General features: G+C 42.1%; 1 protein-coding gene across 5 annotated transcripts in view; it reads left to right on the top strand.

The window, feature by feature from the left end:
* The window catches only part of uspl1 (ubiquitin specific peptidase like 1), a 32,813-nt gene extending 21,678 nt beyond the window's left edge, over positions 1 to 11,135 (top strand). For all 5 annotated transcript variants that reach the window (XM_078545360.1, XM_078545364.1, XM_078545361.1 and 2 more), the window contains one exon: positions 7,584 to 11,135. In XM_078545360.1, coding sequence (XP_078401486.1) covers positions 7,584 to 9,658 — 2,075 coding nt within the window. In that variant the 3' untranslated portion in view covers positions 9,659 to 11,135. The remainder of the gene's footprint in view (positions 1 to 7,583) is intronic.
* The last annotated feature ends 2,825 nt before the right edge of the window (positions 11,136 to 13,960 follow it).

The raw sequence follows: 13,960 nt of genomic DNA, 5'->3' as shown, positions 1-13,960 counted from the left end.
TTTAAAATCTAAGTACTGTAGCAGTAAAGACAAAAATTAGGGCTTCAACTTAGTCGGGTTAATTAACAAAGGCTTCAATATTTCTAGTGTTTATGGAATTCTTGTATCTCCTTCATAATTTTTTTTCTTTCACTGGGTATGGGTGTCGCTGACTAGGCCAGCCCTAATTGCCCTTGAGAAGGTGGTGCTGAGCCACTACCTTGAATCACTGCACGCCATGTGGTGTCGGTATACTCTGCTGTTAGGAAGGTAGTTTCAGGATTTTGACCTAGCAACAGTGAAGGAACAGTGAATATAGTACCAAGTGTGGTGGTGGTTGTGTTCCTATGCATCTGCTGCCCTTGAACTTCGAGATGGTAGAGATTGCGGGTTTGGAAGGTGCTGTCAAAGGAACCTTGGTGAGTTGCTGCAAATGGTACACATTACCTGCCTGTTTGCCAAGGGTAGAGGGAGTGAATGTTTAAAGTGGTGAATGGGGTGCCATTCAAGCCGGCAGCTTTGTCCTGGATGGTACCAAGCTTCTTGAGTGTTTCTGGAGCTGCAATCATCCAGGCAAGTGGAGAGAATTCTATCGCACTCCTGACATGAGTTTTTTTAGATGGTGGACAGGCTTTGGGGAGTCAAGAGGGGTGACTTACTCACTGCAGAGTTCCTAGCCTCTGACCAGCTCTTGTAGCCACAGTATTTATATGGCTGGTCCAGTTCAGTTTCTAGTCAAAGGTAATCCCAGGATGTTGGTAGTGGGGCATTCGGTGATAGTAATGCCATTGAATGTCAAGGGGCAATGGTTAGATTCTCTTTTGTTGGAGATGGTCATTGCCTGGCACTTGTGTGGCGTGTTACTTGTCACTTATCAGCCCAAGCCTGAATGTTGTCCAGGTCTTGCTGCATTTGGACATGAACTGCTTCAGTATCTGAGGAGCCACGAATGGTGCTGAACATTCTGCAATCGTCGGCGAACATCCCCACTTCTGACCTTATGGAGAGAAGGTCACTAATGAAGCAGCTGAAGATGATTGGGCCTAGGACGTAACCTTGAGGTTATGCTGCAGTGATATCCTGGGACTAAGACAATTGACCTCCAACAACCACAACCATCTTCCTTTGTGCCAGATAGGACTCCAACCAGTGGAGAGTTTTCCCCCGATTCCCATTGACTTCAGCTTTTCTAGGGCTCCCTGATGCTATCCGGTCAAATGCTGCCTTGATGTCAAGGGCAGTCACTCTTGTCTCACTTGAGTTCAGCTTTTTTGTCCATGTTTGGACCAAGGTTACAATGAGGTCATGAGCTGAGTGGTCTTAGTGGGACCCAAATTGAGCGTCAGTGAGCAGGCTATTGCTTAATTAAGTGCTGGTTGATAACACTGTCGACGACCCCTTCCATCACCTTGCTATTGATTGAGAGTAGACTGAGTGCGGGAGATGGAGATTAGCCAGGTTGGATTAGTCCTGCTTTTTGTGGACAGGACACACCTGGGCAATTTTCCACATTGCATGGTAGATGCCAGTGTTGTAGCTGCACTGGAACAGCTTGGCTAGGGGTGTGACTAGTTCTGGAGCACAAGCCTTCAGTCCTATTGCTAGAATGTTGTCAGGGCCCTTAGCTTTTCCCATATCCAGCGCTTTTCGAGCCTGATTTTTCTGTTTAAAAATCGTATTCAATTTAAAAATTATTTACAACAAGGGCACTTAAATGACAACAGCAGTCTTGAACTAAATACTGAAAACAAGCTGAGGTTATCTATTCCACTTGGGTTATCTTTCAGAGATAACTTCACAATAGTGAAAACTTAGTTGCATGCTGAGGTTACATACAAAACTAGAACTGGCTGATTTAAAGATTGCTAGGCTGATTCCTGGAATGATGGGGTTGACTTGTGAGGAAAGATTGCAGGTTGGGCCTACACTCACTGGAGTTTAGATGAATCAGAGGTGATCTTATTGAAGATTCTGAGGGAACTTGACAGGGTAGGTGATGAGAGGATGTTTCCTCTTGTGGGTTAATCTAGAGCTAGGGGACATAGTTTCAAATTAAGGGCTCTCCCATTTAAGATTGAGATGAGGAATTTCTTCTGTTGGTCTTTGGAATTCTTTTCCACAGAGAGCTGGACAATTGAATATATTCAAGGCAGGTTAGATAGAATTTTGATCTGCAAGAGAGTCAAGGGTCCTGAGAAACAGGCAGAAAAGTGGAGTTAAGGTCACAATCACATTGAATGGTGGAGCAGGCTTGATGGGCTAAATGGCCTACTCCAACTCCTAGTTCTTATGATCTTATGAAGTAGGATTTTGAAGCATTGAGTCCATTTGGTTAATGCAAAATTGATTCCACTGTCCAGGTACTTTTCAGCCCTGTATCTTCACCTGGTTCCAATGTTTATCTTTTTTATTTCCCATAAAAGCTGAAGTGGGATCCCTGCCTCAACCCCTCCAATGGTAAGCATTCCATTGTCCAACAACTTTGCATAAAGTAATGTCTTTAATATATTTCTCCTCACCTCTTGGTAATTTTAAATTGATGATTCTTCATTGCTAACTCCCCAACTGGTGGAAATCGTCTTTTGCCATTTCTAAAACGTCTATTATATCTCCTGTTGGCCACTTTTGCTCCAGTGGAAATAACCCTAGTGTATTACCTTATTTCTATAGTTTCCCATTGCTGGCATCACCTAGTGAATGTATGCTGTGTACACACTGGCTTTAATTTATTTTCTATAATGGGGTGTCCAACCCTTGAGTGCAATAACTAATATTTTAGTGAATTTAATATTGGTCTTTATTCTTGTACTCTATGCTCCACTTGTAAAATCTCAAGTCTAAACCATTAAATTTAATCTTTAAAGATTGAATTTAAAGAATTTTTGAAGAAAGAATGAGGGTCTACATTCAATTAACACATCATAAACATACATTACAAAATTTCCTGTATTTTAATGCCCATGCTGCAAGCATGTGGCTTCAGATCAGGGCTTTAGGAGAAAATATGCTAGATAATGAGCTGGTTTATATGTTTAAAAAAAAGACCAAGTACAGATTGTCTCTTAACGTTTTAGGACAACCTGAAGCCTGATTAGGGTCTGAATAGGTGTTGATTACTATTTTAAGCTTGACTAGTGAGTAATCTCAGCTCACCTCAGCTCTATTTAAGAAAGGGACGATTAGAAGCATACGATCAGTGAGCTTGCACACGAGCAGGGGAGAGACCTCATCATGAGTAAGAGACAGCCAGAGTGATTGTGGGTATTGGCAATTTGGTGCAGAGAGGAAGAAGTGCTCTTTGCATTTTTTCTTTGCTATCCAACTTCTTAAAATTTCAGAGTGGTCTTGTCCTGCTGCAGCAGTAGAGGCCACAAGGGAGAGAAATGACTGGTAAGTAGTGGGTGAGGTCGGGTAAGTATTTACTACTTTTATCGCTTATAGTTTAAGGTCTTTTTGTGGTTTATAGTTTGTATATTCTATAGTAACGAGGATCAGGAAAGAAGGGCCCTAGAGTAATTGATTTAAAAGGTTTAATTTAAAGGGATAAGTCATGGCAGGAGAGCTCAAAGCCGTGGTGTGCTCCTCGTACTCCATGTGGGAAGCCGGGAACATTTCCAGTGCCTGGGACTAGCATGTGTGCAGGAAGTGTGTCCAGCCGCAACTCCTGGAAGCTCGGGTTTCAGAGCTGGAACGGCAGCTGGGGACACTGTGGAGCATCCACGAGTCTGAGAGCACCATGGATAGCACGTTTAGAGAGGTGGTCACACCGCAGCTGAAGGGACTTGAAGGAAGGGAGCAGGTGACCACCAGGCAGTCCAAGAGAAACAGGCAGATAGCTCAGGAGTACACTGGGGTCCCGCTCGCAAATTGGTATTCCATTTTGGAGGCTTATGAGGGCGCTAGTTCCTCCAAGGAGTGCAGACAGAGCCAAGCTTCTGTCACCACAAGCAGTCTGTCTGTACAGGAGGGGAGGAAGAGCAATAGTAATAGGGGATCCTATATTCAGGGGAACAGATAGACGCTACTATGGCTGTCAACGCGACTTCAGGATGATGTGTTGCCTCCCTGGTGCCAGGGTCTGGGATGTCACTGAACTGCTGCAGGGCATCCTGAAGGAGGAGGATGATAAGGTAGAGGTCATGGTACATGTTGGTGCCAATGATATAGGTAGAAAGAGGGATGAGGTCTTGCATCAAGAATTCAGGGAGTTAGGCAGTAGACTAAAAAGCAGGACCTCTCGGGTTGGAATCTCTGGATTACTCCCAGTGCCACGTGCTAGTGAGCACAGAAATAGGAGAAAAGCGCAGATGAATACGTGGCTTAAGAGTTGGTGCAGGAGGGGGGGTTTTAGATTCCTGGATCACTGGGACCGTTTCTGGGGAAGATGGGACCTGTACAAGCGGGATGGTCTACTTCTGAACCAGAGCGGAACTAACATCCTGGAGGGTGGGTTTGCTAGTGCTATTGGGAGGAGTTTAAACTAATTCAGCAGAGGGAAGGGACACAGAATGTTAGCAGAGTAGGCACACATCATAATACAGTAAAATCAAGTCCGAGAGAGTACAGCTGCATTAAGTTTCAAGGGGGTAAAGCAAGGCTGGATGGCCTCTACTTTAATGCCTGGAGTATTACAGGTAAAACGGATGAGTTAAGGGTAAGGATTGACACGTGGAATTGTGATATAGTAGCCATCACTGAGACATGGTTGAGGGAGGGGCAGGATTGGCAGCTCAACATTCCGGGATATATAATCTTCAGGCAAGGCAGGGGGGTGGGTAAAAGAGGAGGAGGCATTGCATTATTAGTTAAGGAGTCAGTTACTGCAGTAAGGAGAGATGATATCTTGGAGGGGGCTTCGAATGAAGCTTTGTGGGTAGAGATTAGGAATAAAAAAGGGGCAGCCACATTGTTAGGTGTTTATTATAGATCCCCAGATAGTCAGCAGGAAATTGAGGAGCAAATATGTGTACAATTCACAGAGGTGTGTAAAAACAATAACAATAGGGTAATTATATTGGATGATTTCAACTTTCCCAACATTAATTGGGATAGACATAGTGTTAAGGGCTTGGATGGAGTGGATTTCTTCAAATGTGTACAGGAGAACTTTTTAGGTCAATATCTAGAGGGTCCAACAAGGGACGGCGCAGTGCTGGACCTAATTCTGGGGAATGAAGCCGGACAGGTGTCTGAGGTGGTGGTGGGGGAGCATTTTAGTGATAGAGACCACAACAAGGTACAATTTAAGCTTGTTATGGACAAAGAAATAGGCAAATTGCAAAAAAAATGTTTTGGATTGGGGGAGAGTGGATTTTAGTAAAATAAGGCAGGATCTGGCCAAGGTAGACTGGGAACAGTTACTTGTGAGGAAATCTACAGAAGAGCAGTTGGGGGCGTTCAAAAATGAAATGGGGATGGTACAGGCTTAACATGTTCCCTCGAGGGTGACAGGAAGGAGTAACACGCCCAGAGAACCATAGATGATCAGAGATATTCAGGATAAGATGAGAAGGAAAAGAGAGACTTTTAGCAAGTACAAGGGAAGCAAATCAGCGGAGGCATTAGTGGACTACAGAAAGTGCAGGATGGAGCTTAAGGAAGCAATTAGGAGACCCAAAGAGGGGATATGAGAGAGCTCTGGCTTTTAAAAGTAGGGAAAATCCCAAGATATTCAATAAGTATATCAATGGGAAGAGGATAACCAGGGAAAGAGTAGGGACCAAAGGGGCAATCTATGGGTGGAGCCAGAGGACATCGCTAGAGTGTTGAACGAATACTTCACATTTGTCTTCACCCAAGAGAATGAGGATGAAGGTATGGAACTCAGGGAGAGAGACTGCGAGGTTCTTGAGCAAATTGATATAGGGAGTGACAAGGTATTGGAGGTGTTGGCAGGCTTAAGAGTGGACAAATCCCCAGGTCCGGATGATTTGTGCCCCAGACTGCTGAGGGAGGCAAGGGAGGAGACGCAGGGGCTCTGACCCAAATTTTTAATTCTTCTCTGGGCACGGGGGAGGTGCCAGAGGACTGGAGAACAGCTAATGTGGTTCTGCTATTTAAGAAGGGTTTGTAGAGATAAGCCAGGGAACTACAGGCCAGTGAGTCTCACATCAGTGGGAGGGAAACTATTGGAGAAAATTCTGAAGGAGAGAATCGATCTCCACTTGGAGAGGCAAGGTTTGATCAGGGATAGTCAGCATGGCTTTGTCAGAGGGAGGTCATGCCTAACAAATTTGATTGAATATTTTGAGGAGGTGACCAGGTGTGTAGATGAGGGTAGTGCAGTTGATGTAGTTTATATGGATTTCAGCTAAGCCTTTGACAAGGCCCCACATGGGAGACTTACAAAGAAGGCAAATGCACATGAGATACAGGGTAATTTGATGAGGTGGATTCAAAATTGGCTTAGTTGTAGGAGACAGAGGGTGATGACAGAAGGCTGCTTTAGTGACTGGAAGCCAGGGTCCAGTGGCGTACCACAGGGATCTGTGCTGGGTCCCCTATTATTTGTCATTTATATAAACGACATAGATGACTATGTGGAGGGTGGGATTAGTAAATTTGCAGATGACACAAAGATTGGCTGGGTGGTTAACAGTGAGGTTGAGTGTCTTGGGCTACAGGAAGATATAGACAGGATGGTCAGATGGGCAGATAAGTGGCAGATGGAGTTTAACCCTGAAAAGTGTGAGGTGATACACTTTGGAAGAAGTAATTTGACAAGGAAGTATTCAATGAACAGCATGACACTAGGAAGTTCTGAAGAACAAAGTGACCTTGGCGTGTGTCCATAGATCTCTGAAGGCAGAGGGGCATGTTAGTAGGGCGGTGAGAAAGGCATATGGGACACTTGCCTTTATCAATCGAGGCATAGTAGGGAGGTCATGTTGAAGTTGTATAGAACCTTGGTGAGGCCACAGCTGGAGTACTGTGTGCAGCTCTGGTCGCCACATTATAGGAAGGATGTGATTGCACTGGAGGGGGTGCAGAGGAGATTCACTAGGATGTTGCCTGGGATGAAACATTTAAGTTATGAAGAGAGGTTGGATAGACTTGGGTTGTTTTCGTTGGAGCAGAGAAGACTGAGGGGTGACCTGATGGAGGTGTACAAGATTATGAGGGGCATGAACAGGGTGGTTAGGGAGCAGCTGTTCCCCTTAGTTGAAGGGTCAGCCACGAGAGGACACAAGTTCAAGGTGAGGGGCAGGAGGCTTAGGGGGATGTGAGGAAGAACCTTTTTACCCAGAGGGTGGTGACAGCCTGGAATGAGCTGCCTGGGAGGGTGGTGGAGGTGGGTTGCCTCAAATCCTTTAAAAAGTACCTGGATGAGCACTTGGCACATCATAACATTCAAGGCTATGGGCCAAGTGCTTGTAAATGGGATTAGGTAGGTCAGGTGTTTCTCACGTGTCAGTGCAGACTTGATGGCCAAAGGGCCTCTTCCGCACTGAGAGATTCTGTGACATGGTGATTGTGAGTAAATACTATATTTTTTAAAGGCTGTGTTAATATTTTATATTTTCTAGTTAGTTAACAAAGTGCAATTGTTTTTAATTTATTATGTATTTGTACTTCTAAAGGTTTTTTGTTGTCTCATATTACAGGGTCATGGCTTGAATGTGATGATTTGAAAGGTTCCAGCAGTTGCAGACATTCAACTTTAAAAGTTTCTGCACATGAAGTTCATATTGTAGTCTGGGAAAAGAGTGACCTTGAAAATACAACTCAGAGCAGCAATATGCTTCCATTTAGTAACTCATCCTCTGTGACATGCATCAATACCCCAACCTTCAAGAGTGATGACACTTCCTTTGTATCGCAGCTGCTCTGTGAAACATCATTGAATAGCCCTATCCAGTTAAGTCCAGTTAAGAAACCGATGTTCAGTACATTTGCAGAGGTTACTGCACCAAATATAAACTGTGTAAAGGAAAATGAACAAGGAATTTTAAATAGTAACTTACTTTCAGGTCTGGAGCACCTGGCAGATGATGCAATGGTAACACTGAATCTTGTAGAAATTAAAGTGGACAGTGAAGGGAACCCAATAAACAACAATCAATTCATACCAAGTGTTGAACAATGTGATTTACAGAGACAGAAGACCCTACTTTTACAAAATTCATCTCTTGTGACTCAGATGACCGTTGATCATAATGTACCTGTACAGCCTTCTGCTGAGAAACAGTATTCTAATGAAATTTGCCAACAAATGGACCAGATTGTAAAACCTGAAGTACCTCAAAAATATATTTTACAGTCTGAAGCACCTTCCTGGCCACCTAGTGCATCTCAACAACAAGCAACTGATGCTGCTGGTGTTAATCCTACCATGTTACAAAAGGATGCCGTTGTGAAAAAGTTAACAATGAACCCAGCTGCCTGTCCTATGCAAGAAATAGAAACAGCATCCGTTGGTTCAGAAACACAATCTTGTAGAAAAACACAAAAGAAAAGTCCCATCAAAATCCCAGCGTCACAGATTTTGAAAACATCGACTGTAAATGGGTCACCAGCTGAAATTTCTCGGCCTCTAGCAGCTAACAGAAGCTTTGCGGTAGGCTGGACAAAGAGCTTGTTGAACCGTCACCTTTCAACATTGGCCAGCAACGAACCTAGAATATTGCCTCAGAATGAAGTTAAGAATGCTCATAAAGGCAATGCTTTGCTAAAAGTGACTGATCCTAAGCACCCTATAAAGGAACATTTTGATGGGTTCAAAACCAAATATCTCTCAAAACACAATCAGAGAGTCAAAAAATTACCCATCTCTCAAGATTCAAATATTCCTAACATTGTTTGCGTACAGAATACCAACCATTTGCCTCAAGACTCTGGTATTATGAAGGAAAACTACAAAGTATTGTTGTCCAAGACAGCGTCCTCTGGTGTCCACACTTTAAACAAAGCATTTTTTTCTAATTCATCAAAATGTGGTTATCCCACAATGTATGAAACAGGGACTACTAATATGAAGAAAGAGAGCTCCGGCCCAGTCAAGAAAACTGAACTGAATCATGTTGACTCAAAAGCTCATGGTCTTCGTCTCAAGTTGCTCAAAAAACTTCAAGTCAAAAAAGATCAACTAGCTTCGCTTGACCAACTAATGAAGACTAAGCAATATGGTGAATTTGCTACCGAATATGTTAGTACTGCTAGCCTTGAAGGACAGTTAAACATTGCAAATAATGGAAGCACGTTGTATGATGATGTATTGAATGAACTCTGGCGTGAGCTTGGTGTTGAAGATAATAAGTCTGTTTGTACAACCAGTTCTAGTGCTTCGTTAAGTAGCAGCCCAAGCCATGATGAATTACTTGCAGAATTGTTCATTCCAGCTACAACTACTACATCTAATTATATGCAAAGTGATGACTTAAGGCTTTCTGGAGTGTCAGTAGCTGGAGCAGCAAACTGTAAACTGAGTAATGGGTGTACCATAGATCCAAGGACTGCTAATGGTGACCACACATCACCTATTTCAGCTTTACAGATGGAGTACCATGCTTATAAAAATGAGTCTGTCAGTGTAACTAATACCTGTGCATCGGTTTGCGAGAGTCCCACAAAGGAGGAAATGTTGGTAGATTTGTTGTCCACTTCAACTCTTAACTCTTTAGCAGGAGATCATGAAGATGAATTGCCTAACTTTGATGAAAATCTTTTTGAAAACTGCTAGGAAATGGTAATTTTATGAAAGCAGTGAGAATCTTTGTTTTAATTACAGTTTTGTTATTTCTCATTACTTGTTGCCTATAATTTGGAATATATTAAGAGTAAATTGTTCCCAGTCCCCCGCATGTTTAAAGATTATGGTTCCTTCTTTTTGAAATTTCATGGCAAGTAGGTAGTTTGTGCATTCTGTGAATGTACCTACTTTGTTTTCAGGTCGTTTCATGGTATTTGAAGGATATGTAAGGCTATAATGACACTACTGAATAAAATGTTGGTTACCTACATTTGATGCAATGTTGCTAATGTTTGTTTAAGAAACTGAACCAGATGTGCTGTTTTTACAAATGGAATTCAACTTGCTAAAGTTTGCTTTAACGTATTCACATGAATACAAAATGTTGTCAAAATTCATTTGAAGAAATGTGTAACTTGTCAATCCTTATTCTTTGTGAGCTGCAAATATTTATATAAACTTACAATGATTATATTATCAGTCTTTCCCTGTAACACTCATTACAGACATAGGCACAACAAACAAAACTTGCGTGAAACTAATTTAACAATATACTACAAAAATAGATTAAGTTCAAAGTATGAAGCAATTGATTCATTGACTTCTAGCTTGTAGCACCATTTCTGAGTTCAGTTATAATCCACTTGGGTTCTGCTCCTGCAGTTCATATCATCTAAATCCATCTATTAGACTCTTATCCTATAAATTTCCATAGTGTGTACTTTTTACTCAAGTATAATGGGATATTTGCCTCTTGTGCAATATGGTTTACAATTGCTGCAAATAATAAAGTTCTTTCAGTTAAAGTTGTGAAAGAAGTTGGATTTACAATTTAAACTAGCATATCATGTAAAATAAGGGTGAAAATACATTTTAAAAATAAATTGGGTCACAGAAAATGCTAGAAACACACTATGGGTCAATCGGGGTCTGTGGAAAGAAGATTATGATCAATCTTTGGGCAGGAGCCTTCTCCAGGGTTCTGCCCAACGCATCAACTGGTTTTCCCTCCATAGATGGTGTTAGTTTTCAACTTTTTCTATTAGTTCAGATCTCCAACATTTGCAGTTCTTTGTTTTGTTGAAATTTGTGCTGAAAGTTCTAAGATGTGTATATATTTTGTTCAGTGGCTACAAAGTTATAACTGCCTTTCTAGGCTGATTTATTTAAGGAATGTTTTTGATATCTAATAAAATTTGCTGTTAATGTTTGTGAACTCTAATGTAAGTTATGCATCTTATGCTGAGAATTACATCAATAGAACAGGAACCAGAACGCCAACACAAGGCCCAACAAATAAGCATATTAGTGGGCTCTTAGTAACCCAAAATAATTTATATATTTTCCAGTCCTCGTGTAAAATATTTGTGTTCCATTTGAATTGTTTTGATGTGTTCGTCTGACATACTTTCAATGAGAATGTTAAGTTGGCCATGCTGCCAAACAATAAACTTATTCCAATTTACCTCTCAATTGTCAGTATTAGAAATGTGCCTGTTCAAGCACTCTTGTGTTATTTTAACCTAAATTTGCATTTCTAGAATTCTCCTTGCAAAAGACATACTTGGCTAAAAGATAACCACCAGTGGAGTGGAGAGTAAAGCTGATCTGATGTGAGGAGCAGGAGAAGCTAGGAATTTAGGATTGACAATTGAAGTAGGATGGAACGTAAATGAGGATATTTTCACTTGATACTGGCTGTCGTCTGAAGGAGTAGGGGATGGACGCTATTAGACATGGTAGAGTGTGTCAAAGACAATGCTGAGAATGAATCAGCGGAGTCGACCCTGGGTGGTCGGGAAGGATGAGGCTCAAATTGCATGAGTGCCCACTTCTGATCTGGCTAATGTCAGAACTCCTGGGCAGATGCATCCCAGCACTTAAATGGGATGTCTATCCCATGTTGTTTAGTAAATGGTTGTGAATCAATATAAATTTGAATATGAATATAATGCAATTATGATCAGCTGGTCTAATCAGGACTCAGATGATTCCTAGAGAGAACTTGCAGTATTCCATATTGTGTTGTGTTGAAAAAACACTGGACTAATCTTTGTGTACCTGGGAAATGCTCAGGGTCTGAGGCGCATGGCTATTTGAAAAAGTGATGGAGACCAGTTACAAAAGGGGCAGAGTCCCTGTGTATTGTCCAGCAATTCCTTGAGGGTGTGACTATACCCACATCAGGCGTAAACAGAGTCAACCCATGCAAATGAGGGAGGGAGCAAGGGATGTAACCAGTCCTACCAATTTTCCTAATGGAATTCTAGGCAAATGCCCTTCAGGTGCAGCATCCAGAAGAAATGGTGCCTGAAGTTTGTGCCCAGCTCCATGTGAGGGTCGTGTGTGCCATACATTGGAGCCATGTAGCAGGTTTTTTTTTGGAGGGCTTACTAGTTATTGTGGTGAAATCAAACACCTCGGAGATTCCAGTACGATTTTCAATCGCTTATTCAAACAAACACAGGGAAAGCCTGCCTTAGTTAATCCAATGCAAGTCAGTACTCTGCCCTCTGAGTTGTTATATTGCCTTTTATACATTTAGTCCCTGTCCTGCGGGTGTGTCCTTGGTCACAGATTGAAAGCTTATCACAATAGGTGCAAATGTTTCAGATCAACTGTATCGTTCAGTTGTGTATCTTGGCTTTCCAGTGATTTGACACTGTGTTACCTGCAATTGCTGTCACAATAAGTGATGTGTTGTAGATTTCCTGAATTGTCTTACTTGACATTCTAATGACCGATACCTATCTACCTATAATCACTGGGTTCGCACCTGCTATGGGCTATTCTGGACTAGTTTTTGCTGTGTCCTTTGTCTAGGCTAACATGTGTCAAGTATCCCAGCAACCTTTGCTTTATGGTCACCTACCTAATCATGGCTAAAACTACTACTGCTGTCATGCTATGCTGCCAAACATTTGCTAACAAATGAAAAATGCCTTGTACACTGGACTTGCTGTCAGCCATTGCCCTACTACTGCAGGTCTAAGAAGATACATGTTGCTAAGTGAAACAAGTGAAGAGGGCACATGCAGCGTGCGTATACCTTTGCCATGCTGCGTTAACTCAACAATAACACAGTTCTTGAGGCTTTTCCCTTGGTTGATGCTGTACAAAGCTGAAAAAATAAATTAGTTTATTAAGAGCTACCACCTTAGAGGAGGCTTCAGGCCAATCTGCATCCAACAACCTGCTCTGAAAACTCTGCTCACATTTTGACAGCTGTGACAAATTCCATCACAGCAGCTGAGATAATCCTCAACATTCTAAAATAGTGGACAACATTCTAAATAAAACAACCCACCGATTCTAAAAATAAAGCAAAGTCTTGTAAAAGTGGACTGGTTGCAGCTACTTGAAGGGAAATTGATGACGGACCAGTGAGGACATTCAAAAGTGAGATTCTACTGGCACAGTTCAGACATGTCCCCACAAAGAAAAAGGGTGCTACTGCCAAACCTATAGCCCCCTACCCATCTATAGTAGCTAGCAGGGTAAGATGAAGCAGAAAAAGAAAGCTTATGACAGCCACAAAAAAATACATTAGACAGTCTAGAGGAGTATAGAAATTACAGAGGCGAAGTTAAAATAAAATCAGGAAAACAGGATATGAAAAAATATTGGCAGGTAAAATCAAGGAAAACCCAAAGATGTTAGAGCCTATCAGGAATGTACAAGGTAACTTAAGGGTTGATGCAGAAGATGTGGGTGGGTTTCACTAAGGAAAGGGATGTTTTTTTTATATTCGTTCATGAGATGTGGCATCATTGCACCATTTATTGCCCTTGTTCAGAGGGCTTTTTTTTTTGGAAGAATCAAACCACATTGCTGTGGGTCTGGAATCACATGAAGGCCAGGTAAGGACAGCAGAACCAGTTGGGTTTTTACAACAATCAACAATGGTTTCATGGTCATCATTAGACTTTTATTGAATTCAAATTTCACCACCTGCTGTGGTGGGATTTGAACCTGGGTCCCCAGAGCATTACCCTGGGCCTCTGGAATACTGGTCTAGTGACTACGCAACCACCCCCCCCTATGCTGGTGCAGACATTGTAGTTAATGAGGATATTAGATACAATAAGCACGATGAGAGAGGAAGTACTGGAGGGGCTGACATCCTTGAAGGTGGATAAATCACCAAGGCCAGAAGGATTGTATCCTGGGTTGTTAAAGGAAGCCAGGGAGGAAACAGCGGATGCCCTGAGGATCGTTTTTCAATCCTCACTAGATAGAGGTGATGTGCCAGAGGATTGGAGGTCTGCAAATGTTATACCATTGTTTAAAAAG

Source organism: Cetorhinus maximus, chromosome 7, assembly GCF_964194155.1.
Source record: "Cetorhinus maximus chromosome 7, sCetMax3.hap1.1, whole genome shotgun sequence".
Lineage (NCBI taxonomy): Eukaryota > Metazoa > Chordata > Chondrichthyes > Lamniformes > Cetorhinidae > Cetorhinus > Cetorhinus maximus.
This window is presented reverse-complemented; position numbering and strand designations above follow the sequence as displayed.